Below are 27,877 nucleotides of genomic sequence, written 5' to 3' on the forward strand. Positions count from 1 at the left end.
AGTTTGAAATATTGCAAGAATTACCAAAATGTGACACAGAGACACGAAGTAAGCAAATGCTGTTGGAAAAATGGCGCCGATGGAAAAATGGCGCCGATAGACTTGCTCGATGCAGGGTTGCCACAAACCTTCAATTAGTAAAAAACGCAATATCTGCGATGTGCAGTAAAGCGAAGCACAATAAAACTAGGTATGCTTGTACTTGGCAGTGATACTTTTGTAACTTAATTTCCATTCTTCTGGCACATGCTTCTTTCTCAGGTCTGTCTACAAGCCTAACATAACTGGAAGGCTATATTATTAACTTAAAATGTAGTTCATTAACTTGAAGCATCTCCTCCCCTCCTGAAAGAGCAGATTACGTAAGGTCACCCAACCTTCTGTTTTTACTACCCCATCAGTGGCCCAAATGCTTCTCAACACAAATGTGAAACTCCTGTGGACAAAGTAGCTTGCAAAGATGATGTTTCTAGGCTTCCTACCACTGAGTAAGCATAGAGAACAATTAGTTCCGAAGATTGGGATTTCTTTTTTCCTCAGTTTCTCAGCTGGTTTACCTTTTATGTTTCAGTTTTCAGAACCATACTATGCTTTTGTAGCAGCTTCCAGACGGAATTATTTTTTCATTAATCACATTTTTTAACTAGCTCAATTTTGTTGTGATATGGCTTCATTCAAGTATTTATATCTGTTATGTAATTTGTCTTAATTTTAAGTATGAAAAAGAATTCACTCTTCCTCCCCCCACTCTTTTTTTTTTTTTTTTTTAACCTAGGACTGGGGAGAGCCTATGCTCTGGCTTTTGCTGAAAGAGGAGCTTCTGTAGTGGGTAAGTTTATTACTTATTTTGATCTATTGCCAGTAACCTTTGTCTTTTTCTGGATATCCATGATTCAGTCCCATGATATGTTTAGCACTAAGTAACCTTTGTTCTTTAATACATTGTCATCTTAACTCTGGAAAGTCAAATTTCACTATTTAGTTTCTGTTTCTGAAAAATGGAGCCACAATTTTGGTCTGCGGATTTGTGTTTGTTAGGAAATTAACTTAATATCAGTCCTGCTTGGCTACTGTCCACATGCAAGCATCATTGACTTGAGTTGGGTGGCCTGAGAGAGGGCACAGGCTTATCCTTGAATGATTACAACTCAGTAGCTAAACCAGGGGTGGGCAAAATGTGGCCCGCCAGCCCATTCTATCCGTCCTGTGGGCCCCACACCAGATTTAGAAAATTAATATTTATCTGCCCCTGGCTGCCTGTCATGCAGCCCTCGATGGCTTGCCAAAACACATGAGCGGCTCTCCACCAGAAATAATTGCTCATCCCTGACTGCTTAACAATCCCTTTACAATGTGGGCTTAGCGTGGCAACACTTAAAGATTGGTTATTGTTTAGGGTGCCTATACACAAGCAGTGAGGCTGCTCCAATGCCTTGTAATTGAGTCTGCTGGAGCATGGTAATTACTGTGTTCTAGCAGCCTCCAGCATCTTGTGTTATCAGCATCCTTGCATTTAACAACGGTGGCAGGAGAACTTTATCTAAAGCTCGTTCAATGAGCATTAGATAAGGTGCCCCCATTGCCATTTTGATGTGTGGGGATGCTGATATGTGAGATGCTCTTGGTGCTTTAATTAGAGTAGCTCTCAGAACAGCTCTAATTAAAGCCTCCCCCTCTCCCCACTCCACCTTCTCCCTTGCACTGCTGGAGCACATGTATAAAAGCCCTTAGTGCCTTTCCACATTTCCTCTTGCACTCCCAGAAAGGACTGACACATTCTTCTACAACACCTTCCTGAAGAATTCATTTTGTAGCTCGCCCAATTGTAGAGATAAGAATCCTGGGGCATGCCTCCAGAAATCTTGGTGCCATGTAAAACTTTGGTATATGTGTAGATGCATCAGCTTGAGTGTTACTTTGCAGTGTGGAAGCTCTGCACTGAGGTAGGCTACTGTGAGATGAGCACCTACCCCCCATATAGTGATAACCAGAGTTAACTCACCAACAAAGACATAGCCTTACATTTCATCTTGTAGATGGACTGTTCAGCTGCACAGCACTCTCTGCCCTAGTGCTGGGGCAGACTTATAATGAGCTTATCCACTGGATCTCAGTGGGATCTTAGGAACCCCTTTGTGGTCTCACAGATCCTCCTATTCTCATCTGTGGTTACACAATAGCTATTTGCAAAAAATACACAAGTGCTTATATGCCAAATAATAGTAAGAAGCATTTATGATAACTTTTAGTTGTCTTTAGCGCATTGTAACATTTACAAACCAAGAAAAAAGCCAGCACTATGACCAGACGGCTGTCCACAGAGTGCCTATGCTCATGAGCCAGTGTTGGCCCAAGTACTGCATTTTGGGACTCTGCTTTGAAGTCTTTCCATTTGAGTACAGTGTGAATGAGCTATTGGGAATAATGGTGCAAGACACCATTTTAGTACAACTGACAGCAGATAAAAGGTAAAATTGGCAGTTTAAATAATATACTTTTTAAATGAGTCGAAAGTACATTGCATCTGCCCTGTACCGCTGAGCAACCAAGGCCAAGCTGTTAGTAAATTTTTGCCATAAGTGGCTTTGTGCAAACAGCACTGTAGAATATCATGCTCAGCATGTTGAACTGAGTTCATTTAGAAAAAAAAATAATTTACTTGCAAACTACTAGTCCTATGAACTAACTCTAGCTGTCACACTGGATTCTTTCTATCATGTCCACCTATAGTTAAGATATAAGCAGCTTCATTATCCATAAATGGATTTGCACAGGTGTTGCTGCCAAGCTGAAGAGTCCAGGATTGCACAGATGCTGTTGACTTTTTAATTTTGCCTGCAATTGTATCAGCATTTTGTTTATTTGTTTGTGTTTCTATGTTTACAAGTAGCTCAAGCTTAAAAATGTTAGTGTTTTCATATGGAAACCATCATGGTCAGTTCTGTGTGTGTGTAGTGTAGTTTTGAAATAATTCAGGTAATAGTTGGGTGTTGTCTTGTGGGTGAAGTGAAATGGAAGCTGGTATGTCAGGCAGCTGGTGGCTGCCAGGTAGACATCATTCAATGGCTCCAGCTTGTTCTCTGGTTTAAGAGTTTGCATTGCTATATTCTGGAAGAAATTGGCAGCACCAGCAGATCTAGCTAAAACTTTGAACTTGGACCTTGAATCAGGTTGTGTGTAGTAAATCGATAATCAAAATATGTTGAGTACTGTACGCAGCTGAGAGCTCTGCTTTATTCCTGGTCTTTTAACAGTTTAAAATCCCAGTAGAGTTTAAATCTTGGTACAGAGTAGGTAGAGCTTGAGAGAGAAGAAAAACACCTTGCTATTCAAGTTATCTCCCCCACAAAAGCACTTTTCTTTATGCTTTCCATTTCTAGTGACTTTCAGTCAAGATCTTGGTTTGGTTTATGAGGTGGGAAGCTTTTTGCATTTGTGCTGCATTACAGACTTGGGGGAAAATGTATTAATATTGACAGTAAAAAAAGGTCAGCAGTGGTGGTCAGGTAGTTTGTTTGGTACTATTCTGTTTGGGAGAGAAACTCCATGTTTTTATAATGTGTTGTGAAAGACTTCTGAAGTTTGTATGTTAGAAAAGTTTGGTTTATAAGCCAGCAAATGGACTTCAAATATTTAACTAAAATGTGCCTGTAGTACATTGAACCCTGATGAATAGTTCCAAAGCAGACTGTTGGAGCTTATGCAGTAGTGTTACTCCTGAGCTGTTTCATGTTTGACAAAAGCAAATGAATTAATTTAATACAGATAGTACAGCCTCTTTTCCCAGGTTGTTTTTTGTACCACAGCTAAAAACTGATTTAAGGGTCCAGTGTCATCTTGGCTAGGGACTCCTTTTCCATTTTGAAATTTCAGCTTTGTTCTGTAGCCTTGCTGTACACCTCTCTCTGCAGCTCCCTGCTCTTTCCAGTATCCTTTCTGTCACTGTTCATTGGTGTGGGGGGGTTTGCAATGCCTTTTCTTCCTTTACACTCATCATCCATGCCATTACTCTGTCCAGTCCTGACTTCTTTGAATTGAGAGTTCAGTTTACCTCCTAAGGTACCTGGACATGAATGCCCCTAACCAAAGCAGATGCAAGATTCACATTGCCTTAAAACCAGCTTTTTTTACTAAACTGTAGAAATTGAAAGTAGTAGGATAGAAAGATAGGTATAAAGTAATAGTATTGGCCTAATATTCTCTCTTTGTAGGGGTAGTACTGGGATCTGTCTTGTGCAGCTTTCCCTCTCTTTCCCTTCCCTGCACCTAGTTTCAGCTGTTAGGCCATGTCCAAATGTGCAAGGGCATTCACTTGCAGTGGCACTATTTGTGCCTCGGTGCATGCCCCTGCATGTGTGCTTTGTTGCAGGACATAATGTCGCACTTTAAGCAAACTGCCCTTGCCAAGCTCCTCCTGGTTCCTGGCGTGCTGGAAAAGTGGGGGCACAAATGGAGCAGTAGAGATGCTCTGGCTGGCAGCCATAGTTTCTCACTGGAGGACAAAGCCTCCATTTGTTCCAGCACACGCTGTGCTGCTGCTTTTTCCCCAGTGCTTTTTTTTTTGTTTTTTTTGTTTTTTTGGGTTTTTTTCCTATTGGGAAATCCCAGTAGCAAATTTTGCCCCCATGCTGCAATGCAGGACACGTTTTAACATTCCACGTGTGCAGTTTGTGGAATGTGCTGCCACAAACTGCACGTGCCTGCACACCTGGATATGGCTATTAAGGTCCTGACTTGTCTCCTTTCATCCTGTTGTGCATCTTGGTATATCTCGCATCTGTTTTTCAATGCACTGCCTTCAACTTAAGTAGAAGACGGGCAAAGTAAGATTCCCTGTCTTCTTCCCCGGTGTCTCTTTCCTTTCTCTGTCACAGGCAGCATCACCACCATCCTTCATGTCACTCATGCCTATACATTTGGATGGGTCAGGTAAACTAAGTGATCCTTTTTCAGCCCTACCTACCAAATCTAGGTCAGTTTTTTGAAGTTTCTTCGTTCTCAACCTCTGTAAGATTATCCTTTTCTTTCCTTTCTTCGCTTCCTGTTATAACTACTGTAACTCATTTTTTTTAATCTCTGTGAAGTTTGTCTTATCCCTTCCAGTCTATACAGGGTACTTACATTAAGACTTTTTTTTTTTGCACATGATCACGTACTTCACCATCTCACTTGTACCAAGGACTTTTTTCTTACTACTGCCCTCTATATCCAGCATAACTCTGCCTTGCCTGCTTATTCACTTCTATTTAAACTGCACCATCTCTACATTATTTCACTAGTGACGCTAATGTTACCAACCCTTTTGTCAGCTTCTGACCTAAATGTTTTCATGCCTTCCTGTCTTTGCAACCCTTGAAGCATGGAATAACCTTGTCTGAGTACATCTGAAAAGTCCTGCGGCTCCTGCAAGTCCTTTCTGAAAACGGTCTCTGCAGCAAAGCACATGAGAGCATATCATGTTTTTAAATAGCTTTAATAAAAGGTAAAAAAAAAAACAACCAAAGAAAATAATAGTCAGCACTTGCCCACTATTGTTTAACAAGTTTTTGTGGTGTTATTTCAAACTAGAGTGCTAGAAGTATAACTTCATTGCATTGCTGTATGTGGCTATTCATTTCATGCTGGCTTTTTAATTTAGGGAGACTTTTTCTCATAATTAGTTTTTCAATATACCTTTTTAATGTACTTAATTTATTCAGGTGAATTATTTAGCAGAGCAGTAGAGCCAAATGTTTAAGAAGAGCTTTGTCAAGGAGCTGGAGGAATGTAACTTCTGCAGTGTAAAAAAAACAGCGAACCAAACAAACCACTTGGTCTCTTCACGTTGATTTTATTGAGCTCTTCTCTTATATTGTGGTTACTTTTTTATTATTAAATAATGTAATTAAGTGTATATGTTTAAGCTCTACTATTCTCCCCTATATTTCTTTTACTATTCCAATCAACTGAGTAATTTTATGAGAACGAATAAAAATGAAGGCTAATATTTTATTACTGGGTAGAGCTGTCTTATTTCTTGTATCTGCTACTTGAGCAGTGGTGTGGGGAGCAGAGGCTGTTGGGGCAGGTGGTGGTAGAGGGCAGTGGCTGCATCTCTGACTCTGGGCCTGGGGGCATAGGGAGAAAATTATAGCTGCTGCCTCCCCTCTCCCCCACAACTTGTAATTGAATCTAAGAGTTCCCATCCATGCTGAATAGCAGGGGGAGGGGACCTCATCCTAGATTTGAGTAAATACAGTACTTTAAACTGTTGTTTTTGCCCTGCTAACTTGTTCTGGCATGTGAAAGTCAAAAGGAGCTGTTTTTTTCAAATCTTTTTGCTTCCTCTTGTTAGGATTCTGCAGACCAAAGTAGTTACTTTTACGTAATCCTGTTTTTAGATTTTACACTTTGGGGCGTATTTTGGTATACTTACTGTTTTTATTGGAATTACATGGATGGACCTAGCTGGTGCTTAATAAACATTCAGCTGCTGATCCTCCAGAGACTGAAGCATGGATGTAGTCAAGAGAGTATACTTTTAGCTTCAGACTAATTAGAAAAACATTGCCTGAAGTTAGTATGCGTGTATGACAGTCTCTAGAAGTGGTTTTTGTTTTTTTTTTATTTTGGTTATTAAATGCGTATATCCTTTTAATCTGTTTATGTATTGTCATAGTCCTCAGCCTTGTGATTCTTAGACAGGGTGCCACTGAATGCTGTCTGTCAAAGATGCTGCAGGGTGCCCCGTGATGTTAGCATTATTAGCTTTGTGAACACGATTCATAAGATAAACCCACGATTCATAAGATAAACTCTACTTCATAAGATAAACTCTACTTATTTTTCCATAGCCAACAAATGAGTGAAAACTAAGAGCTTGCGTTTTCTGCGAGGTGCCTCAAGTCTGTCAATGGATGCCCTTTATTTTAGAAAGGATGAGAACCACTGCTCTAGTTAAACTAGTGGAATCCCTCTAAAGTATAGAATTAAACCAGTTTCAAGTATCTGTTGCATTATTTTTTCCCTAAATTGGTATTTTCCTGACAACTATAAAGATTTAAGCAAAGAAAAAAACACCTTAAATATGACTCCTTTGTGGGGTGCATTGGCTTAACCATATCAGTTATTGAAATGATTTAGACCAATGTCATGCGTCTAATATAAGAGAGCCTTAGTGGCACTTTATTTAAGTTTGCCAAGCTAGAAAAACCTTGGTTTTATAAATTATGATCAAGTTAGACTTACGACACATTGCATTTTGTTCTGGACTTAATCATTTTGACTGAATCCCTTTTTTTTGGAGTCTTGTAAAAGTTAGTGCAATGTTGCAAACCATAGTAGTGAAAGCCTATCCAGGGCCCTTAAAATTACATTTTAATACCATAAAAATCTACAGTTAGTTCCACTGTGGGTAGATATCTAAGAGCTTTCAAGCACTCCCTTTACAATATATAGTACTTTGGTTCTAACTCTCCTCTCATTATCCTGCAGAAATGCAATTAGTTCTGGCATGTAGATTTTTCTGCCATGAAGTATGCCAAAGCAACTTCAGACAAGTGAATGCAGTAACAGCTATTAAATGCAGTTTGGGTTAATGGAGAAATGGCTCAGGTGTAAATGCCTCTTAACTATTTCCTGTTGATTTTTTTTTTTTTTTTTGAAGGGAAACCAGGAACAAAATCTACATAAGGGACAGTTCTTTTTAGGTGATCATTCAACAACAATACTAAATAACTGGAGGGCTAAACTAAATAGATTTCGTAGACATTAGGACTGGAAGGGACCTTGGAAGAACATCGAGTTCAGCCCTGTGCCCCAGGGACAGGAAGTCAGCTAGGGTCAAAGGATCCCAGCAAGATAGATGTACAGATTTTTTTTTAACTTGAGCTAATGCATGTGAATATGCGATGTTTGACTCTGAATCTCCTTGAACAACAGTGATATTGTTTGACAGAACAAATAGTTTGTAAGCACGGGTTAAAATTTAAGCTCGTTTGCTGAATTTTTTTAAATGGAATTGTGTAGAACATTATTAAACAATTTTGTTTTGGTGGGTTTACTTTTCAAATAATAGAATCTAGCTAGATTCAGTTTTGATAAAGTTCTTTGGAAACCTTGGAGGCTAAGACATAAGAAGAGACTGAAAACGGTGAGTACAAACTGGTCAAAATTTCTTTTCTTGTGTTGCACAGTGAATGACCTGGGAGGTGACTTCAAAGGACATGGCAAAAGCTCCTCAGCTGCTGACAAAGTGGTTGAAGAAATAAGAGCAAAAGGAGGGAAAGCAGTAGCAAGCTATGGTATGTTGCTTTACCAGTCTAGTAAAGATGATTTATTTATGGAAATAATGCATAGCATTACAGCCGTACTAAATGAAAAATGGTCATGCCTGACAAAAGACAACAGCACTATAACGGTGTGCTCATTCAATGGGGTAGATCAACGTTGAGAGTTAGGACATGGCAAAATCAAAAACAAATGACCACCATATTCACCTTAAATTTCTTGTCTCTTTCTTTTCTAGTTGTTCTCAGTACTAATAGGCTGCAGCTGGGGAGTAAAAGCCCCATAGGTTACCTGTGATTGTGCTTGGTACCTTGCTAGAACTAGCCTGAAATGTTCATCTGTTTTGCTTCTCAGTTTTAGTGTACAGGACTTGGCCATGTTGCCTGTCATGGTTTTTAGCCCTTAATGATTACATATGAACAGATATGGGTGTGGATTACATATGAATACCTAGGGGTGTGCAGGCCCGGGGCATATCAGCCTCTGTGGGGGTGGCGGTGGCAAGTGGCCAGATCATGGAGCCGGTGGTAGCCACGGCGGGGCTTGTACGGCACTGTCTGCGGGGTTCAGGGCAGCTGCCCCACTCACCCACCCCTAGGGATGGCCGTGCATATGAATAATTCACCTTTTTAAACAAATATTTTTCCATGGAGTCCTCTTGCACCATATCTGTAAGACTATGTTATTGTGTAGCCGGTGATTTCATTTATTTGAAAATAATTATACTTTGTTTCCTTTGTTTTTTTTTCTTCAGATTCAGTGGAAGCTGGAGAGAAGCTTGTGAAGAAAGCACTAGAAGCTTTTGGGAGAATAGGTACAGTTTTACGTCCTGGTTATGCAAATGCAGGCTCATCTTAAGCCATGCACTTTACTGTTAATGTTTAATGAATACGATCATAGGAAATAGGGTTGGAAGGGAGCTCAGGATACCTCATTTAGTCCAGCCCCCTTCTCAGGGCAGGACTGTCTCCTACTAAACTACCCCAGTCAAGTGGCTGTCTAACTTACTCTTGAAAATTTCCAGGAATGGAGAGTCTACAGCTTCTCTAGAAGCCTTTTGGAACATGTTTTTTTTTATTATTTATTTTAAACTTCATTGAGTTTTTTAATTCAACACGCATTAGAAATCCATGCATTACTTGAATCCAAGACAATGCCCTAATAATTAGATTCTCGACATGGAAAATATATACATTTGTTATAATATTTCCATGTAGAGAATCTAGTTATTGGAAGGTCATCTTTAATTCATCATCCCCATAGCTGCGGGGCTGTGTGGGGAGGTCAAGCAGCTTGCCCCCTGTTCGTACCTGCCACCTCTTTTCCCCCTGCCTACCTGCAGTCTTGCCTCACTTTTCCCCTCTGGTCTGCCCTTCTCCTCTTCTCCCAGCCTCTGCTGCCCCCTCCCCAACAACCTTGGCTCCCTGCTTCCCTTTCCCTCCCTCTCTCACTTTTGCTCCACACCCCCAGGCGCCATGCATAATGCAGCCTGGGGCACTGAGGATGGCCCTAGCCCAGCCTCATAGCATCTGTGTGTGCATGCTAGCACTAGGACAGTGCTCAGTGCCCCAGACTGCAGCAATAATGAAGGCTGCTGGCATGGAGCAAGTGTGATGGCAGGGGAGGGAGAGGGGCAGGTGGGGAAGCAGAGACTGTAGGGGGAAATAGGGGAGGCTGCAAGGAGCAGATGGTGGGGTGCAGATGTAGCAGGGAGGAGAGCAGGCAACAGCTGCAGCTTTGGTCCCAACCCCAAATAGGGGATGGAGCCCAAGGCACAGCAGCTGCCCCCCACCTCAAACCACCCTTCTATTTGGTTCTAATACGAGGGCTTCCTTCCCATGTTAAATACAGGGAGGAGCTCCTCTTTTAATTGAATTATTACAGTATATATTAACTATGCATCAACTTGAACTATGTACATGTCTGTCATAATCGATAATGGGGAAAAGAGAAGGAAAGAAGAAAGGAGGAAAAAAAAAAGAAAGAAGCAAGATGGAGATAGAAGAGGAAAAGAAGTGTGCAAGGAGTAATAATTGTTACCAAAGTATTCTAAGAAATCCTTCTGGATTGCACAGAAATTCCGGAGCAGTTATACATGCAAAACATGTGTCTTTCCATAGATGCTAGCTGTACCATCTCCACCATACCAGGTTTTGACCTTTGTCTAACTTTTCCAATGCAGTAATATAATTTGGCATGTCACTAGTAAGGTCTGTTGTAAGAGTATGAACTAGAAACATTTCAATTTGAACTCCCTGTTCTCAAGAATACATATATTTTTCATAGATGTCACTACTGTATTCAAAACAGTGCTATTCTGTTTATAATTTCTTACCAAAAGGAATGGGTAACAGGGCATGACCAAAACATGTGATCAAGTGTTGCATGCAATGTATTGCATCTTCAGCATGTATCCCCTGGCTCTATATTTAGTTTCTTAAGTTTAGAGGCAGCTTGGTGAAGATGGAGAACAATTTTTTTGCTGTGTAAGATTTCTGAGATCAATTGCAGGTGTTTTAATATTCTGAACTGCCGATTTCCACTGGAATTGGTTCATACTTAGGTCTTCATTGCACTTGAGCCTTAAATAGTTCATGTCAGATCTGTTATGTGACATCTTATATTCATAGAGCAATTCATAAGTTGTAAGGGCTGGAAGGGACCTCACAAGATCATCAGGTCTAGCACCCCTGCCCTAGGCAGGAAAGACAACTGCAGCCGGATGTCCCCAGCAAGGTAACCATCTAGTCTCCCCTTGAAGATGTCCAGGGTAGGTGATTGCAATGCCTCTGAAGGGAGTTTATTCCAGTCTGGACACCCTAACTGTAAAGAAGTTTTTCGTAGTGTTAAGCCTAAAATGGTCTTCCAAGTGTCTGTGGCCATTGCTCCTGGTATTCCACAAAGGTGCCCTGGTGAACAGTTGTTTGATGAGCCCTTGATATATTCCTCTGATGTAGCAGTAAGCTGCTACCAAGTCCCCTCTCAGCCTTCTCTTTTTTAGGCTGAAGAGACCCAAGTCCCTCAGCCTTTCCTCATATGGCTTGCCTCCTCATATGGCTTGCTTCTGATCATATGGGGCTTGCCTCTGATCAGGTGGAGCACTTCACGCTTCTCAGCGTTGAACTTCATCTGGTTCTGACCCGCCCAACTTGCCAGCCTATATAGGTCTGCCTGTGTCTGCAGCCTATTTTCAAGCATGATCGTGCTCTACTGTAACTTGGTGTCGTCTATGAACTTGGCTAGTGAGCTCTTCACCTCCACATCCAAATCATTGATAAAGATGTTGAAAAGCACTGGACCAAGTAGAGACCCCTGAGGGACACTACTGGCCACTTCTCACCGTGACGACACAGATCTGTTCATTACAAGTCTCTGGGTCATACCCTGCAGCCAGCTTGCTACCCACCTAACTGTCAAGCAGTTAAACCTGCAATCCTCCAATTTTCCTGTGAGAACATTATGGAATACCAGATCAAAGGCCTTTTGGAAGCCTAAGGCCTTTGCTCTGGTACAGAATGAGGAAGAGAAGATTTCAAGGGAAAAAATGAGTATCTGGAGCATTTGCTACACCTAAAGCTTCAGATCCAAACTGATTTTTTTCCAATACGTGATGCAACTGCATATCTTTTCATTCAACTTTTTTCAGAAGGTTGAATTCATTATGCACCTCTGAGAAGGATTTACTGTGATTTCTCACTAAAAAATATTTTAGAAGCCTGACTTATTTATTGCTTTTGATAAACAGTCTACTCTCTCTTTTTTTTTACCCTCATTTCTTTCAGCAGAACAGGAGGAGGTGTGGTGCAGGCCTGTTCTTGCACATATATAAAAAAGAATTATTGGGAAACAAAATGAGCTTTGAACTTTAACCTGTTTTGTGTTATGGTATTGTTGCTATCTTTCTTAATGTGATTTTTAACTTGTAATCTGATTATCTAAATGGAATGTGAATTAGCTTGTGACTTGTTACATAATTCTTTCATAGTAGTTCAGTTTTGCACTTTTATACAGAAGTCTGACTGAGCAGTATTACAGCATCTTCATACTTCCTTGTGTAAAAAGGAGTATGCATCTCAGAACAGAGTTGCCTTTATCTTTATGTACCTCAAAAGTGTTGGTGTTCAAAAAACAATAAATTAGGTGGTGTATTGATTGTTGCATCTAAAACACTAAGTGAGGGGAAGTTGCATTTAATCTGTTGAAGTTTGAAAACATGAAGAAGACTTAAAGATGTTCTGTTTTGTGCCTGAGAAATTATTTCCTTTTTCCATATCTCTGTAAGGTATAGAGTAAGGCGGTGTTAGAGAAGTTAAAATACTCCTGGCATTGTATTAACCAGTGAAGTGTGTAATTTTTTTGTTTTGCAGAAATGCATTAATGACTATTCTGTTTTAGATTTTAATGATGCATAGCCTAAGATGATCAATAAATAGGAACAAATGTAAATGGAACTCTTCAAATCATTAAGTTACAGGCTTTCATTCTTTTTTTTTGTCTTGAACCACTTTATTCTTTCTGCTGTTTTCCTTAATTTTATTTCCATTTTCCCCTCTTCCTTCTCTCCCATTTTCCCCTTCTCCAAAATTATTTCCTACATATGTTTACATTCCCTGTGATACCACCTTAGAGAAGTTACCCATGAGTTTTTTGGAATCTTGCTTGCCTGGGGAAGCATGTGCTGAGATCCTGACAATGGGTGACTACTATGGGTATGTGAAGCTTTGGTTGCTGATTCGATTTGGAGAAGATTCAGCCCGATTCAGAGGCTGAATCACTCAATCCGAATCAAATCGGTCAACCAAAAAAACCCTCTGAATTGATTCATAGCTTCCAAAACAATTAGGAAAAATATTCGGAGATTTGGAAAGCAGTCTTTCAGGGGAACAGAAACTGAGAAGAGGGAGGAGGAGCAGGGCAGGTGGTAAGACTGACATCTGTACCTGGCTAGTGAATGTGATCTTTCCCTGAGTCCCCTTCTAATCACAGTGCTCTGGGGGAGGGATACAGAAACAGCATATAAGCCTCTATCTCAGGGGTGGGCAAAATGCAGACCAGGTGCGGTCTGCCAGGCCATTCTATCTGGTCTGCAGGGCCCCTAAAAAAATTGAGAAAATTAATATTAATCTGTCCCTGGCTGCCTGTCATATGACCCTCAATGGCTTGCCAAAACTCACTAAGCAGCCCTCCGCCTGAAATAATTGTCCACTCCTCCTCTACCTGCAACATTTCTGTCCGTTTTGTGAGCTATTTCTGCCTGAGCAAAAGAGGGGCGGGGCTGGCCCAGAAACAGGTGGGCAGGCACAGATCTAACTGGCACCGAGAAAGCCCCCTGTTACAGGCTACCATCCCTGCTGTTTTCATCCAGATCTGCCTTAAACACACAAGTGATGTGAGTTTTACTTTCAGCAGTTTGAGGTACAGCTTCCCAGAAACCCCAGCACCTGTCCCCTTGAGACTTGGCAGGCTTCGTGTCCTGCGAAGGGGCTACCACTCCTGCTGTTTTCAGCCAAATCTGCCAAAAAATGACACAGTTATAGGTATTTCAGTGATTCCCCATTATAGTCTGTGGCTGAATCACCAAATCTCTCTGAATCAGTGCCAAATCTTTTGAAGCCAATTCAGCTGAATTAAGTCAGGACAGTGATCTGAATCTTCAAATCGAATCACTATCCTCTGAATTGGCTGAATCCTGTTCACACAGGCCTAGTGACTATGTGCTCCTGGAGGGGGAGAGAGATAATACATGAGTTTTGAACTGCTCTGGTACCCGTTTTCCTGCCTTGTGGGGTCTGAATTGCATTACTGATTCCCTAAGTATTTCCCCATGCCCTCTTTTTTTTCTCCCCCACCTCTCCTTCGCATTCCCATGGCTTCTGGAGAATTCCAACAAGAGCCAAATAGCCACTTATGAAATGTGGAGATCATACAAAGCTGGGAATTGTTAATAGTGTAAAAGAAGATTGATTTTATCACTTTTATTGTTAGATTGATTTTATTCCTTTATATATAAAGGAAGAATATGATACCTTGTGGGTGAAGTTCTCTACTTCACTGCAGTACATAGTGGACCGATAATACATGTCCCAAAATGCTTTGCTTGGCTTCCATTATACATGAATACAAGTTTTGTGAAAGCTCTGGTCAGTACAAGCAGTGGCTAATAATATGAAAGTATGTATAGCAGTAGTAAAAACTGAAGGCAGGAGCAAAGCCAAAGTAGGCGCATATTCATGTGTGTTAATTTTTTGTTTTGCTTGTTTTCAGATATTGTTATAAACAATGCAGGGTAAGTACATCTCGCTTTCACCATTGTACTAGACTGAGTTCCTTTTGTGTAAATCCATGCTTATCTTCTCTTTTTGTTTTTCTGGTGATGTTTTTTTAGGATTCTGAGAGACCGTTCATTTGCTAGAATAAGTGATGAAGATTGGGGTGAGTAGCTAAGTTTGAAGTTCACTCTAAGGATGCTAGACTCTAAGTAAATTCTGCCTTTTCCGTATGTGGATATTATGGGTACAGAAAAGGGAGAGTGTGGCTTCTCTCCATCTTTTCTTAGCAACTCTAACCTTAATTGGCTGCCAGCTTGCAGCTTGGGTGTTTTTCTGTATTCTATGCTGGACTCTTGTAAACACATTGTGGGGGAAAAACAACAGCTTCAAGCTCCAGTAATAACTGTGGCATTGATGCCTACACAGTTGGATGGGTAAAAAATTGGCTGATGGGGCACACCGAGAGAGTAGTGGTGGACAGGTTGTACTCAACCTGGCAAGATGCAAGCAGTGGGGTACCCCAGAGCTTGGTCCTCGGGCCCACGCTGTTTAACATCTTCATCAGCGACTTGGACGAGGGGGTGGAAAACACGCTGTCCAAGTTTGCTGATGACACTAACGTGTGGGGTGAGGTGGACACACTTGAAGGGAGAGAGAGGCTGCAAATAGATTTAGACAGACTACAAAAGTGGGCAGATGAGAATAGGATGGGGTTCAGTGTAGATAAATGCAGGGTGCTGCACCTTGGGAGAAGGAATTCATAGCATACATACAGGCTGGGGAGTTCCCCTCTTGAAAGCACAGAAGTAGAATGGGGTCTTGGAGTCATTATTGACTCCAAGATGAACATGAGCTGCCAATGTCAGACCACAGCCAGCAAGGCCAGCCATCGAAAGATGCATCTCAAGCTGGTCCAGAGAGGTGATACTACCCCTCTATGGGACTTTGGTCAGGCTGCAATTGGACTACTGCATCCAGTACTGGGTGAGGCACTTCAAAAAGGATGTGGCCAGCCTGGACAGGGTTCAGAGGAGGGCCACCTGCTTGGTGAGAGGGCAGCAGGACAGGCCCTACAAGGAGAGACTGAGGGACCTGAACCTGTTCAGCCTCAGCAAGAGGAGGCTGAGGGGGGACCTGGTGGCTGCCTACAAACTCATCAGGGGAGATCAACAGCAAATAGGTAGAGTCCTTTTCTCCTCAGCACCACCTGGGGTAACGAGGAACAGTGGTAATAAGCTGATGGAGAATGTTTAGGTTAGAGATCAGAAGGCAATATTTTTATGGTTAGGGTGGCCAAAATCTGGAACCAGCTTCCCAGGGAAGTGGTCCTCGCCCCTACCTTGGGCAAATTCAAGACAAGGTTGGATGATCACCTGTCTGGGGTCTTGTGAACCCAGCATTCATTCTTGCCTGTGTCGGGGTCAGGCTAGATGATCTGTTCAGGTCCCTCCTGACCCTAGCTACTATGAAACCAGACCTTCTGTGTGGTCCAGAAGACAATAAAATCATTTTGTAGAGCCTAAACACTGATATTAGCCTGAAATTGTCAGTAGTTTAGAAAGACCAGCAGTTCCTAGCAACCGGGGTGAGGAAAGGGTTGTATGTGAAGGCAAGGATAGGGTTGTATGTGAAGTTGATGTGGTAGTCTGTAGTCAGAGTAGAGGAAGGTGGTGGGTGATCAGCAGCCCAGATAAGTAACTGACCAGACTTCTGGGGAGAGGCAGGAACTACAGGAGAAACCAGCTTATGATTTGTGTAGGCATAAGGACTTCGTTGACTTTGAGCCTCATATGCCAGATCACCACTCAGGGGATTAGGTAGGGGCTTGGCTGCCAGGTTCAAAATTGAACCTGGCAATCTAGACAAAAGTTTCCATCAAGCAAACTACAGACTGATAGTCTCTTAACTGTCTGAGTGCAAGTAGTGAGGTGATGTTCAAGGGGCATTTCATTTACTTTTGGAAGAAGTGGAACTGTGTCTTTTTTATTTTGCTGTCAAAAGGAAAGAAATGCTGTATTTGTAAAAAACCTATTTGGTTTTAGATATAATTCACAGAGTTCACTTGAAGGGATCATTCCTGGTCACTCGAGCTGCATGGAATCATATGAAAAATCAGAAGTTTGGCAGGTAAAATAGCATAAACTTAATTTTTTCCATTAACTTACAGGAGAATGCCTGAAGCTCTGACTCCTGACTCCTTTAACCAAAAGGCAGGGCAGTATGGCACCTTTTATAGATTAATTTTTTCAGAGGCATGAAAGTTCATGCCTTTTTGATTAAGGTAGTTCAAGGTCATCCAACTTCCAAGCGACCAGGGACCGCATGCTCTGTAGACCACACCAGTAAGGATGACGTGCTGTGCAGATGCTCCTGCAGCTGTATAGTCTGCCATGTAGCCCCCAGGCTCACTTTCTGCTCCTCATATTGCGTGGCACTACTACATCCCCCAAGGCAGGGTCAGGAACAAGCAGCTGGAGACAAGGGGGAGCCTGTGTTGGCACCGGATTTATAACCCAGATACCTTGTTCCAGGTGGACCCAAACTGTCACACCGACCACAACTTCTCCATTCAATAATAGGCAAATTTTATTGATACACAGTGATGGCAGATAAGAATAATGCAGGCAAGGCAAACAAAATAATGCCCCCAGTTCTATATCCAATCCTAAAGCTGTCACAGAGGGAAGGTGTGTCTGGCCACTACACAAGCTTCACCCTGTTGTTCTTGCTTGAATATCAGCAGCCTGGAAGTTGAGGGCCAAGGCCTACCCTCCCTCAGTGGGGTGAGTGAAACAGGCTAGTGGTATACCCTCTGTCCATGATGGCCTCAGGGAACCCTTTGCTGCTCTGAAATCCTTCCATTTGTGTTCTTTCTTTCTGACAACTTTTCATTCCCGGGTACCGTTGATCGGTCGTCTTATGGTCACCATACCATCCACGTTCTGTTCTGTCAGCATATTCTTTGTTTCAACAAACCTATCACATGCACACAGCTTAATTTGGGCATTTACCAGTCTCTTAATTTGGTCTGTCCACCAAAACCGAATCTGGCCAACATGGCAAAGTCCCTTATCTCACATTATGGAACATGTCTTCAGTTTCCCAGCCTGTGTGTCTGCCTGCTCCAGACAGTGGGCTTTAAAGGAAAGTGGCTCACACAGGCTTTTTGAAGCCAGTTAACCCTTGCCGTTGCCCTGTACCATTGTTCTAATGCAGTATCTACTTTACCTACAAGCCAATTCCTAAAAGCAAACCACTGAATATCATTTTCTAGCCATCAGCCTGGGGCTCCCAGTTACTGTTTCAGCCAAGGAAATGGTGGGGTGTGGTATGGTGGCCAAGCAGGAACCCAGAGGCTACAACTTAACCCCTTGTGGACCACTTGTGGTCTGCAGGCCACCAGCTTAACAGCCCTGAGTTAGTTTATAAGGTGCCAACCTGCCCTGCTTTCTGGCTAACTTTAGACTAACATGGCTAACTACATCTCTCCGTTAAGGAGGCTAACTGAGTAATACTTGTTTCTTGAGTCAGTCGGAAAGGGATTGGTAATAAATGTGTGAGGTAGAGAATCTCTTTGTATTATGCCTTGTGGATAACATCCCAATAATGTTTGTTTGGCCTGGGTTTTGTTTGGTGAAAACATATTTGTTTTTCACTAAACATCTTCAGGTTTTATGTACAATAAGTAAAGACATGGCACCATCAGTTCGTGTAGTTGGACTGCTTTATATAGATAACCTGTTTAGCATTTCTTTGTAATGTTCCTGAGGTTTTTGACAACTTTGCTGCTTAACTTCATATTCTCAGATGTGACAATTGGAATCAATTTTTACTACATTTTATGACTAAAAAGGCATCCAAAGCCATCCAAATGACAGAGCCTGAGTGGCAAGGAGAGAGATTTATAGCCAAGCATTTTGCCTGGCTGGGCCTAAAATATGGGCATTGTATCCCTCTATATATTATCCTATTCTTCATTTTTTCCTCTGCTGTAGAAATTGTTCATTGCCAAATGGTAACATTAGTATTGTTAAACATGAGTTAATATTAACCTAGCACCAGCGTTCTGTTAATACCTCTCTCATTCTTACAAAATGTTTATATCATTGTACCAGATCATTGCAAACTTCTTCTGTTCATAAGGAGGGACCAAATTCAAAAAACATCCAAAACACCTGTTACATCAGCTTAAAAAGTTAGCTGTGCTTTATGCCATTTTGACTTAGCAGAAAATGCCATCTCTTTATTATGAAAAAGTTCAACATGTTGTTATAGAATATGTACATTTTGAGTATAAGTTTCAGAAGCCACAACCCAGCTCAACATTCTGTTGGGCCTAATGTCCTATTGAAAATATCAGCTTTCTTTTTCTCCTTCTCTAAGAATAATTATGACATCTTCAGCTGCTGGAATTTATGGCAACTTTGGTCAGGCGAACTACAGTGCTGCCAAACTTGGCCTTCTGGGTCTTGCAAATACGCTTGCAGTTGAAGGCAGAAAATACAACATTCACTGTAACACAGTTGCACCTACTGCTGGCTCAAGGATGACTCAGACAGTTATGCCACCAGGTAAGTGACTTAGTTTCTGAGTGTTGTCTCTGTCTCTGTACTGGAACACAACTAGCTTTCTCATCACTTGAAATATTCCTTTGTTACATTTTATGACAATACTACATTAAGAGTTCATTTCTTGTTTGCTTAAAACAGTCACATTTGCCAGGCTCTATCGTGTTATGAAATGGGACTTCACATGAGAAGCAGTCTCTTTCTATTTCATAAGAATTATTTTATACAGTGTAAATTTGCAACTGTGGCCTTATCTAACATTCACTGAAATCAGTGGAAAGCCTTACTCAGACACCAAATCAGGCCTGTATTAACTTGTATTTGTTTTTATTATAATATTGTTAATTTGTCATGTGATATGTTTTACGACATATGGACTATATAATGCCCTTCCCTCAAAAATTTCAGTAGGAGGGAGAAGATATTTTTAACACACTGGGCATGAACTATATAAGCTTAGTTATAAACTGTCTTGTAACTTTTTAAGGGGACATAAATGTTTTAAGTCTGCAAAGTACAGCTCTCAGCCTGCCTTTAAGGGCCTTGTTCTTTAAGGAATTGTAAATCCTGTTTGCCAAAAATTTGGCTACTCAAAACTGCTTATTAGCACCTTCATATTATTATTGTTAGAGAATTCTTTTTAAAGGGCTCCACTTTTTTAAAAAAAAATATCTATCTGTTTTAAATGCTATCTAACAACTGTAGGGCCATTTTACATGTAATCAATCATGTCTTGACTGCTGGCTCCTAGGCAACCACCCACTTCCACTCCAACAGTTTATTCATCTTTTATCTATCACAATAAGGTCCAAAATAGAGTTGCCTTATGCTGGAATACAGTGTCTTAAGGGTTAGAAAATTGTCATCCAACATTTAGAAATTCTGTGGATGTTTTACTGCTGGCTACATGAGGACTCCAGCATGCGTCTTAAACTGGTATCTCCTATAACAAAACCATTTTTTCTATGTATTAAATAAGTGTTTTTAAGGCGTGCCTCATCCAGTTTTTGGTTTGACTTAGTAATCTGTGACAGATCCTTACCAGTATTTCTTGAAGGATTTGTTGATTAGCATAACTTATGACAAGAGGTGCAGAAAAGATTTTGATCCATAGCCCAGAGTGTTAATGTATCAAAAATATTGACTGTGGCTTTCATTTTGTAGTGGACTACGTGAAATGCTTCCTACTTCCAAAGTCTTGTAAAATGTGTTTTTATTTTTAATTCATTTGCCCATTCAGCATTTATAGAAAATTAATGGAGTATTACATACTTAGATGAATAGCCTGTGGATGCCAGGTGGAAGGATGGCTTTTTGTACAGTGCTTAATAGCATGTATTAAGCCTGCTTTTGATATTTCTCATCCATATAAATCATACTGAGCAGAGAAGGATGTGATTTGCATGTCAATTGCATGTGTTTTTTTCAGTTGCATGCATTATTGTAGAAATACTTTAAAAAGTCAACTGTTTATTTTTTTTATTAAGAGCACATTATATAATGTAATGTAGGCAGTTGCCATAAACAATAACAAGTGTGTCTGTTATAAAATTTGTTAGGAAAGTGGTTGTTCCTTGGAGTAGGTTAGGAAAATGAGCTGTCTGCCATAACCACCTTTAGCTAGTCTGCTAATGCATATTTATTGGTTTTTTGTTTGTTTGTGTTTGTTTTTTAAAATATGGTTGATGAGGCTTGACATTATCAATGCAAAACATGTTTCTGTTTTTTCTAGCTGATCTGGTATTAGTGAAGTTATGTTGGTGACACTTTAAGCAGGGACTATATTTTTTTTCTCAAATGAGCAATTTTGTTTTAGCCTTAGGTATGTAGAAACACTTGCAAAATTAAACTGTTAGGGCTCTATTCATTAAGGTGTAGTGAAAATACAGCCTAACCCTTAGCTGAAGAACAGCCAGGGATCTGTTTTAAAGTTGTTAAAACAACATAACATTCTCAAAGCCAGCAATGGGAATGATTGGTAACACTTATTCAAGTTTGTCAGAAATTTGGTCAACTGTTACAGAATATAGATAAAAATGAGTGATTGTTAGAGCTGTCTAGAAAACCAGATATCTGTTCCATATCTGTGAAACTGGAGTGTTATCCTCAAAAATGAAATATGCTTCCAGATTCTTGGGCAGCTGCTAATTGAAACAGACACAATTCTCATCAATTTCATTGCTGGCTACCATCAAATAGCAGTCAGGAAACAGAGACTGGTCAATTTTGCCATTGTGGTTTTGTTCTGATTCAGTGTCTGCCCCACTATGTGGAATGCTGGCTTTTAATGCTACCAACTTCCTGTGCTGAATTATTCGGGGAGATAGCTGCCCATGGAACAGGGAAACATTTTCCCACTCTGTAGCTTGCCACAGCTGAGGTTTCCAGCTCACAAGTAGTCCTTCAGGTGGGCTGCTGTGGATGTGGACAGATATGCACCGGTAAAACGTGCCTCTGTTCTCTCAAAAGACTTGTCAAAATCAACATGTTTCATTTTTTGACTAACCTGCTTTTCCCAACAGAAAATGTTGGAAAGACTACTAATCAGTTCTGCTAATAATAGGGAAGGGTTTGGTCATATATAAATTATTTAATAATGTTGTTTAATAATAATTTGTTCTCATGTTGCGTGTGTGTTTAATTTTTTCCCCAGATATGTTGGATGCTTTCAAACCAGAGTACGTCTCTCCTTTAGTCCTGTGGCTTTGCCATGAGAGCTGTCAGGAGAATGGAAGCCTATTTGAGGTGAGACTTCACTTACATATTATTAACTCACAGTCTGTTGTAAACGTCCATGAAGCTCCATTGTTCCTTGAAGTTCTGACACTTTATTGTGATGACAATAATGGGATGTTGGTGGTATACCAGGGGTGAGCAATAGTGTTTTGTATAAGTAAAGGCATGCTTTCCATGTGTAACAGGTTGTTTTTCAATCTGTCTACAGTCTAAATTAGCCATTAGTGCTTAACCTACTTATTTGTATGTGGTACCAATTATTGTAAACTCTATCCAAAGGTTTTGGGAACTACCCAGTTATTTTAGAGGCTTCTAGGAGCTTTGGCCCTGCTTGTGGCTGTGCTGCATGTGCTCCTGGTCATGTTAAGACTCCTTTGTTTTCTGGGAGTCTGTTTGTTGCAGTGGTAACATAAAGGGAGCGGGCAAGAAAACATGGTGTCAGATATAGATCTGTAGCATGAAGCTATTGCTTGCTCAATTTGTAGAATGGATTTTACTCAAATTGACACTATTTTAAAAGAAGAACATTATTATTCCTCAGGACAAGTTATGACTGGCTTCTCTTTCAGTTATTGTCATATAGCTATACCAGCCCTACAGTTGGCCTGATTGACTAATATTTTAATCATATAGAATAAGTGCATTGAATAATAGGTTTACCTTCCTTCCATTCCTAGTTCTGGTGCATTTTAAAAACAGGTTTCATAGTTCATAAACAAATGTGGATAGATCAGTTTTGAGAGAGGATCACAGACTTTCCTAATCATCTGTTGCTTTTAAAGCATGCTCCCCAAACCTTTCATTTAAACCCTGGAGTGAAATGTAGTCTGTTCACATCAACTGTTCAGCTCTGGTCTCCGCATCATCAAAAAAGATGTAGTAGAATTGGCAGAGGTATAGAGAAGGGCAACCGGGATGATCAGAGGCATGGAGCAGCTGTTATGCTGGGAGACTAAAAAGGCTAGGACTCTTCAGTCTGGAAAGGAAAAGGCTGAGGATGATAGAGATCTAAAATCTCAAAGTGAAAAAAACTGTTATGCACCAGGTTCCAGAATGCTAGGACTCTAAGGGAAGGGAACCCATGGACACAAGTTTGAAACTAACAAGAGAAAGTACTTTTTATGCCGGCATAGTTAACTTGTGGAACTCATTGCCACAGGAGATGGCAGAAGAAGATATAGTTAGGTTGAAGAAGGGACAGACAGATTCAGGGATGATGGATTCATTAATAGCTATTAAATAGAAGAGTCAGGTATGTGTCCTCTGGCATCTCTAAAACAATGATGGTGGATGCCAAGGAGAGTATGACAGGGGATGACTCACTCTAGAGATCCCTGTGCATATGGTCTCTCTAAAGCAGCTGCTCCTGCCACTGTCCAAGTCAGGATACTAGGCTAGATGGACCTTTAGTTTGAACCCAATATAGTTCTTAGGTTCTCATGTTTTTATCAGCTTTGTTCTTGTGTGTTTTTTGCTTTGTTGTTTTTAAAAAAAGAGGGAGATTTGTATAAGTGTCTGACTTGAAAGCACAAAGTTAATGCCATCTGTGTTCCTGGATCATTAAGGAAGTATTTAAAATAGCATTCTACTCTGAAGGTCTGGCAGGGGCTGCTTATAAATGAGCTTATCTGCTCTTGCTAATGTCAGATATGTGAAAAAGAGCTGGCTAGATTGTTGGTCAGAGCAGTCTTCCTTTGTCCTTTTCTCTCTAAACCAACCAAGTGTTGATTCTTTTCCCTTCCAGCAAAATGAATGAGTTCATACTTTTAGATTACTGTGCCCCATATAATTTGAAGTGTGAAAATGATAGATAGTACAAAGGTGATTTAAAAAAAAATTTAAAAAGCCTATTTTCCTTCATTTGCTCTGTCACCCACAAATTGGCTTGGCTTTTTTATATATTTTCCTAGTTGGAATTTCCCCCCCTTTCTTCTATATCTCTGTTTTCAGTATCTCTAGGCCAAGAGCTGTTAAAAGCATATTCCACCCTGCTCTCATGTTGTAATAGCTCATTTCCTGTGGTAGATGAAAGGTTGGCCTGCCACCATTGTTGGTTGTCCATTGGCTCTAATGATGAGGCAAAGTATAGCTGCAGCAGACCATCAACATACCCCTAGTTAATATAATGGAAACATACTGCTAGTTTCAATTAAGTGTGATATAATTGTTTAGTCTGTCTGTTGCACACATCCAGGTCCCCTGAAGAATAGTTTTGCTTTGCTTCTGTCACAGACTGTGATTACTGAGAAGAAATAAGCTGATGGTGCTATTTTCTTTTTCCCCTTGGCAGGTAGGAGCTGGATGGATTGGGAAATGTAAGTACTCCATGTTACAGGATGGTTGTCTTTTAGGTATTTTTAGTTGATACACAATCTGTAATAGTTCCATGCCATTTTTTCTCCAGTGACCATTGCTAATAAACACTTAGGGGGAAGAATGTTGTTACAGATCAGTGGGTAAGAGGGCTGCATTTTCTGAATAAGAAGTGAGTTTTGTTTCAAGAAAATAAAGGGTATAAACTGCAAGCCAGACCTTTGTTGGGCATAAGTAGGCATTTGCTTCATTCATTTGAATAGTTGAGTTATCAAGCGCCTGTGAAAGATCTGGCTAAATCTTTAATGGTAAAAACAAATGAATATATCAACAGAGGTGTAGCATCATTTACATTAGATGCCCATGCTTTTATATCCTGTTCTGTGTGTTCATTACAAAGCATTACAAAGATGTCCAACAAAAATTCCTAGCTGAAAGTAAGATGCTTCATAACTGTTTTTACACTGACAAGTATATGACTTCTTTGAAAAGAAAAAATGTCCCCATTATTGTTTGAAGAATTTGGAATTTCAGCTGATTTCTGATCAATTCTGATATTTTGATGGGCTTGTCCCTCAGTCATTTATTTCTTCTTCGCTGCTTATTTTACTCTTTTAAACAACAGAGGGAAGCATAAGGTCGCACACTGCTCTGCACAAAGTTATTTGAGGCAGATGGCTGCTCACCCAACTGTGGCCTTTGGCTTCTATTAAAGAGAAAAGACTGTAGCATCACAGTAGTTGCTCCCTCTTTCAGGAACCATTTTTGTCATACATCATAGTAAATGGTATGAGCTGCTGCTAACAGACTTCAAACTATTAGCAAGGATACCTAGTCTTTGTCTGTTAGCAATCTGCTAATGCAGCCAACAACTTTACCATTTGGAAAATGAAACATAGATTGGTAGAGATCAAAGAAACCTGTAGCCTGCAACAGTTGGCTTTGTGTTTACCTTCTAAAAGGGGAGATTGGGAACATGATTGTTTTGATAAGATGATGTTAGGAACTGTTTCCTTGAGTTTGAGTTTAAACATCCCTTGTTTTGAGACTTGTGGCACCTGTCCAAGGCCTTAAGCTCACTGTTGGTGGAGAAAAGTTGTCCCTCTTGGAATTCACCTCCATCTTCCCAAGCCCCTCCAGAAACTAAGAAAGTAACAACGGTCTAATCCCCTAAGAGACCTTGTATAAATTCAGTGTACATTGAACCAATGTACTCACTCTAGTAAAATGAATGGTGTGATGTACAAATACTGAAATAATATATTAAACATTATTTAAACATTTTAAATAACACTTCTATTCTGTGCTTTTTTTATTTAAAAAGGTAACGGTCTGGTTTTCAAAGTATCAACTAAAGCAAAAGGACATTTTTAATTCAATTATACCTAATCCTGTGAGTTAGGTCAGAGAGGTTGTAACTTAGGTTTTCCCCCATTTTAGGCATTTTTAGTTCTTTAAAAATGGTTTAGCAGTTTGTCTTAGTGACCAGTTCTTTGAACTCTGTGATCAATGTCTTCAATTTTCACTGTTTAATTAGTACGCTGGGAGCGAACTCAGGGTGCCATCGTCCGAGAGAAGACTCTTCCAATGACTCCAGAGGCTGTACAAGATAAATGGGGCAAGATCTGTGACTTTGATAATGCCAGCAAGCCCCGGACCATCCAAGGTAAAGGAGATATTTGTATAAAACAGTCTGAGGAAATAGACTAGAAGAGATTTCCTTTCCAAGAAGACTTTTACAGAAACATTTAGTTTTGCTTGTTTTTTTAATTAAAAAAAGCCTGATGAATCAATTTAATTTTTTTCCTTCAGTTATGTAGTATAATCGTGAGTATTTTAGTAGAGTCAGTTCTTTTTAAGACCACTGCTGTGCTTTTCAGTTTCAGTATTTAGGGGTAGAAAGGATACCACTTCCCCAGGGCTGTCATTGGAATACTTAATCCATGCAGTTTAAGAATTAAACTTAGTTTAGTTTAAGTTTAGTTTAAGAATTGAAATGATCTTTAGTCCAATTTTATGTTTCCTGGAAAGCAAAAGTAGGTGGAGGCAATAAGTTTGTGTCTTTGACCTTTGCTGATGAAATGTAGGTTACTTGTGGAAATCTCAGTGAGGAAAAGATCTTTGTTTAAGGAGTCCTCTGGTAAGAAATTGGAGTGGAGATATCCCATCCTCCCTTTTTCCTGCAATCCTGAGTGACCTCCTCTCCTCCTTTCTACCTCTCCTCTACCCTCTTTCTTCCTTTCCTTCAGACAGTTTTGGATTACCTTCCTTAAAGAAACTACCCTTTGACTCATACATTCAGATTTTGATTGTTAGTTCCTTTTTCCTAAGCGTAAAATATATGCTTGCTGCTTTGGTTAGCTGTAAAGAAAACCCAGCTCCTTGGGTTCCCTGTTTTTATCCTTCTAAGTTTATCAGAATAGCTCTTGCTTGTGTCCTTGACCTTCATCTGTCCATGTTCAGGATTCTTTTCTGGTCTCATGTTATTTGAATTACTTTAACAGCCATTTTAAACTCTTTTCATTCTTCCCTATATGCAAGCTCTTGACAGGTCTTGTTCCGCCCTTTGTAAAAACGTATGTTGTCTTCTCTTATTCAGTGATTGGGTCCCTTCTCATCTCTGACACTGTAAACTCTTTTCTGGTCTTGTTGTAGATCAAACGTTTAAGCAGAAATTTATTGCCTTGTGCTACCTTGTTTAAGAAAAAAGAGAGGATATTACTGAGTCAAGAGTAGGAGGGCTCCTAGGTCAGTGCCAGCCCTGTCAAATCTCCCTTCTTGAGGGTGAAGTTTCTAAATGTTAATGTGCCTGCTTTGTGGGCAGTGCTTTTGGGGTTTGTGTTTTTGTTTTCATTTTTTTTTTTTTAAATAATAAAAATAACTTCAACCACCACTGGGGGCTTACATTATTTATGTAGTACCTCATCGCCGTGACGCCCCGCACGAGGACCTTCCTGGAGAGGTTCCTGAAGGACGCCGTCCGCAACAAGTACGCCGGCGACCTGAGGGCCAAACCCGACCAGGGCAAGGTCTTCGACGTCACCTCCAAGTGGGACGCTAGCAACCACTTCATGCCCGGCGGGAGCTTCACGCGCTTCGCGGACTGGCGCTTCCTCCACCGCGCCCGCCTCAACTGCCTGCCTCTGAACGGGGCCGTGCGCTTCGGCCACCGGGACAAGAGGTGCCGACGGTGCGGCTACGCGACAGAGACCCTCCCCCACGTGCTGTGCAGCTGCAAGCCGCACGCCAGGGCCTGGCAGCTCCGCCACAACGCGGTCCAGGACCGCCTGGTGAGGGCCATCCCGGCCGGGACGGGGGAGATCTCCGTGAACCGCACCGTCCCGGGCTGCGAGAGCCAGCTGCGCCCCGACATCGTCATCACCGACCAGGAGGCCAAGAAGATCGTGATGGTGGACGTCACCATCCCCTTCGAGAACCGGCGCCAAGCTTTCACCGACGCCCGGGCTCGCAAGCGGGAGAAGTACGCCCCGCTGGCCGACACCCTGAGGGGCCGCGGCTACGACGTGACGGTGGACGCGCTCATCGTGGGGACGCTCGGAGCCTGGGACCCCAGCAACGAGAGCGTCCTCCGCGCCTGCCGCGTCTCCCGCCGCTACGCCAAGCTGATGCGCTACCTCATGGTGTCCGACACCATCCGCTGGTCCCGCGACATCTACGTGGAGCACATCACGGGCCACCGCCAGTACACCGACCCCGCCAGAC

General features: G+C 41.1%; 1 protein-coding gene across 2 annotated transcripts in view; it reads left to right on the forward strand.

Moving 5' to 3' along the window:
- HSD17B4 (hydroxysteroid 17-beta dehydrogenase 4) overlaps window positions 1-27,877 on the forward strand; it is a 163,950-nt gene that overhangs the window by 16,521 nt on the left and 119,552 nt on the right. Inside the window, exons 1-11 of one of the 2 annotated variants that reach the window (XM_019517015.1) lie at window positions 446-488; window positions 776-829; window positions 8,175-8,282; window positions 9,023-9,082; window positions 14,533-14,554; window positions 14,654-14,700; window positions 16,580-16,664; window positions 18,921-19,108; window positions 21,759-21,850; window positions 24,132-24,156; window positions 25,692-25,820. In XM_019517015.1, coding sequence (XP_019372560.1) covers window positions 461-488; window positions 776-829; window positions 8,175-8,282; window positions 9,023-9,082; window positions 14,533-14,554; window positions 14,654-14,700; window positions 16,580-16,664; window positions 18,921-19,108; window positions 21,759-21,850; window positions 24,132-24,156; window positions 25,692-25,820 — 838 coding nt within the window. In that variant the 5' untranslated portion in view covers window positions 446-460. Of the gene's footprint in view, window positions 1-445; window positions 489-775; window positions 830-8,174; window positions 8,283-9,022; window positions 9,083-14,532; window positions 14,555-14,653; window positions 14,701-16,579; window positions 16,665-18,920; window positions 19,109-21,758; window positions 21,851-24,131; window positions 24,157-25,691; window positions 25,821-27,877 lie in introns of those variants that run through there. The other variant, XM_019517014.1, reaches the window with a different exon arrangement.

Source organism: Gavialis gangeticus, unplaced genomic scaffold, assembly GCF_001723915.1.
Source record: "Gavialis gangeticus isolate Ggan-Ray unplaced genomic scaffold, GavGan_comp1, whole genome shotgun sequence".
Taxonomy (NCBI): domain Eukaryota; kingdom Metazoa; phylum Chordata; order Crocodylia; family Gavialidae; genus Gavialis; species Gavialis gangeticus.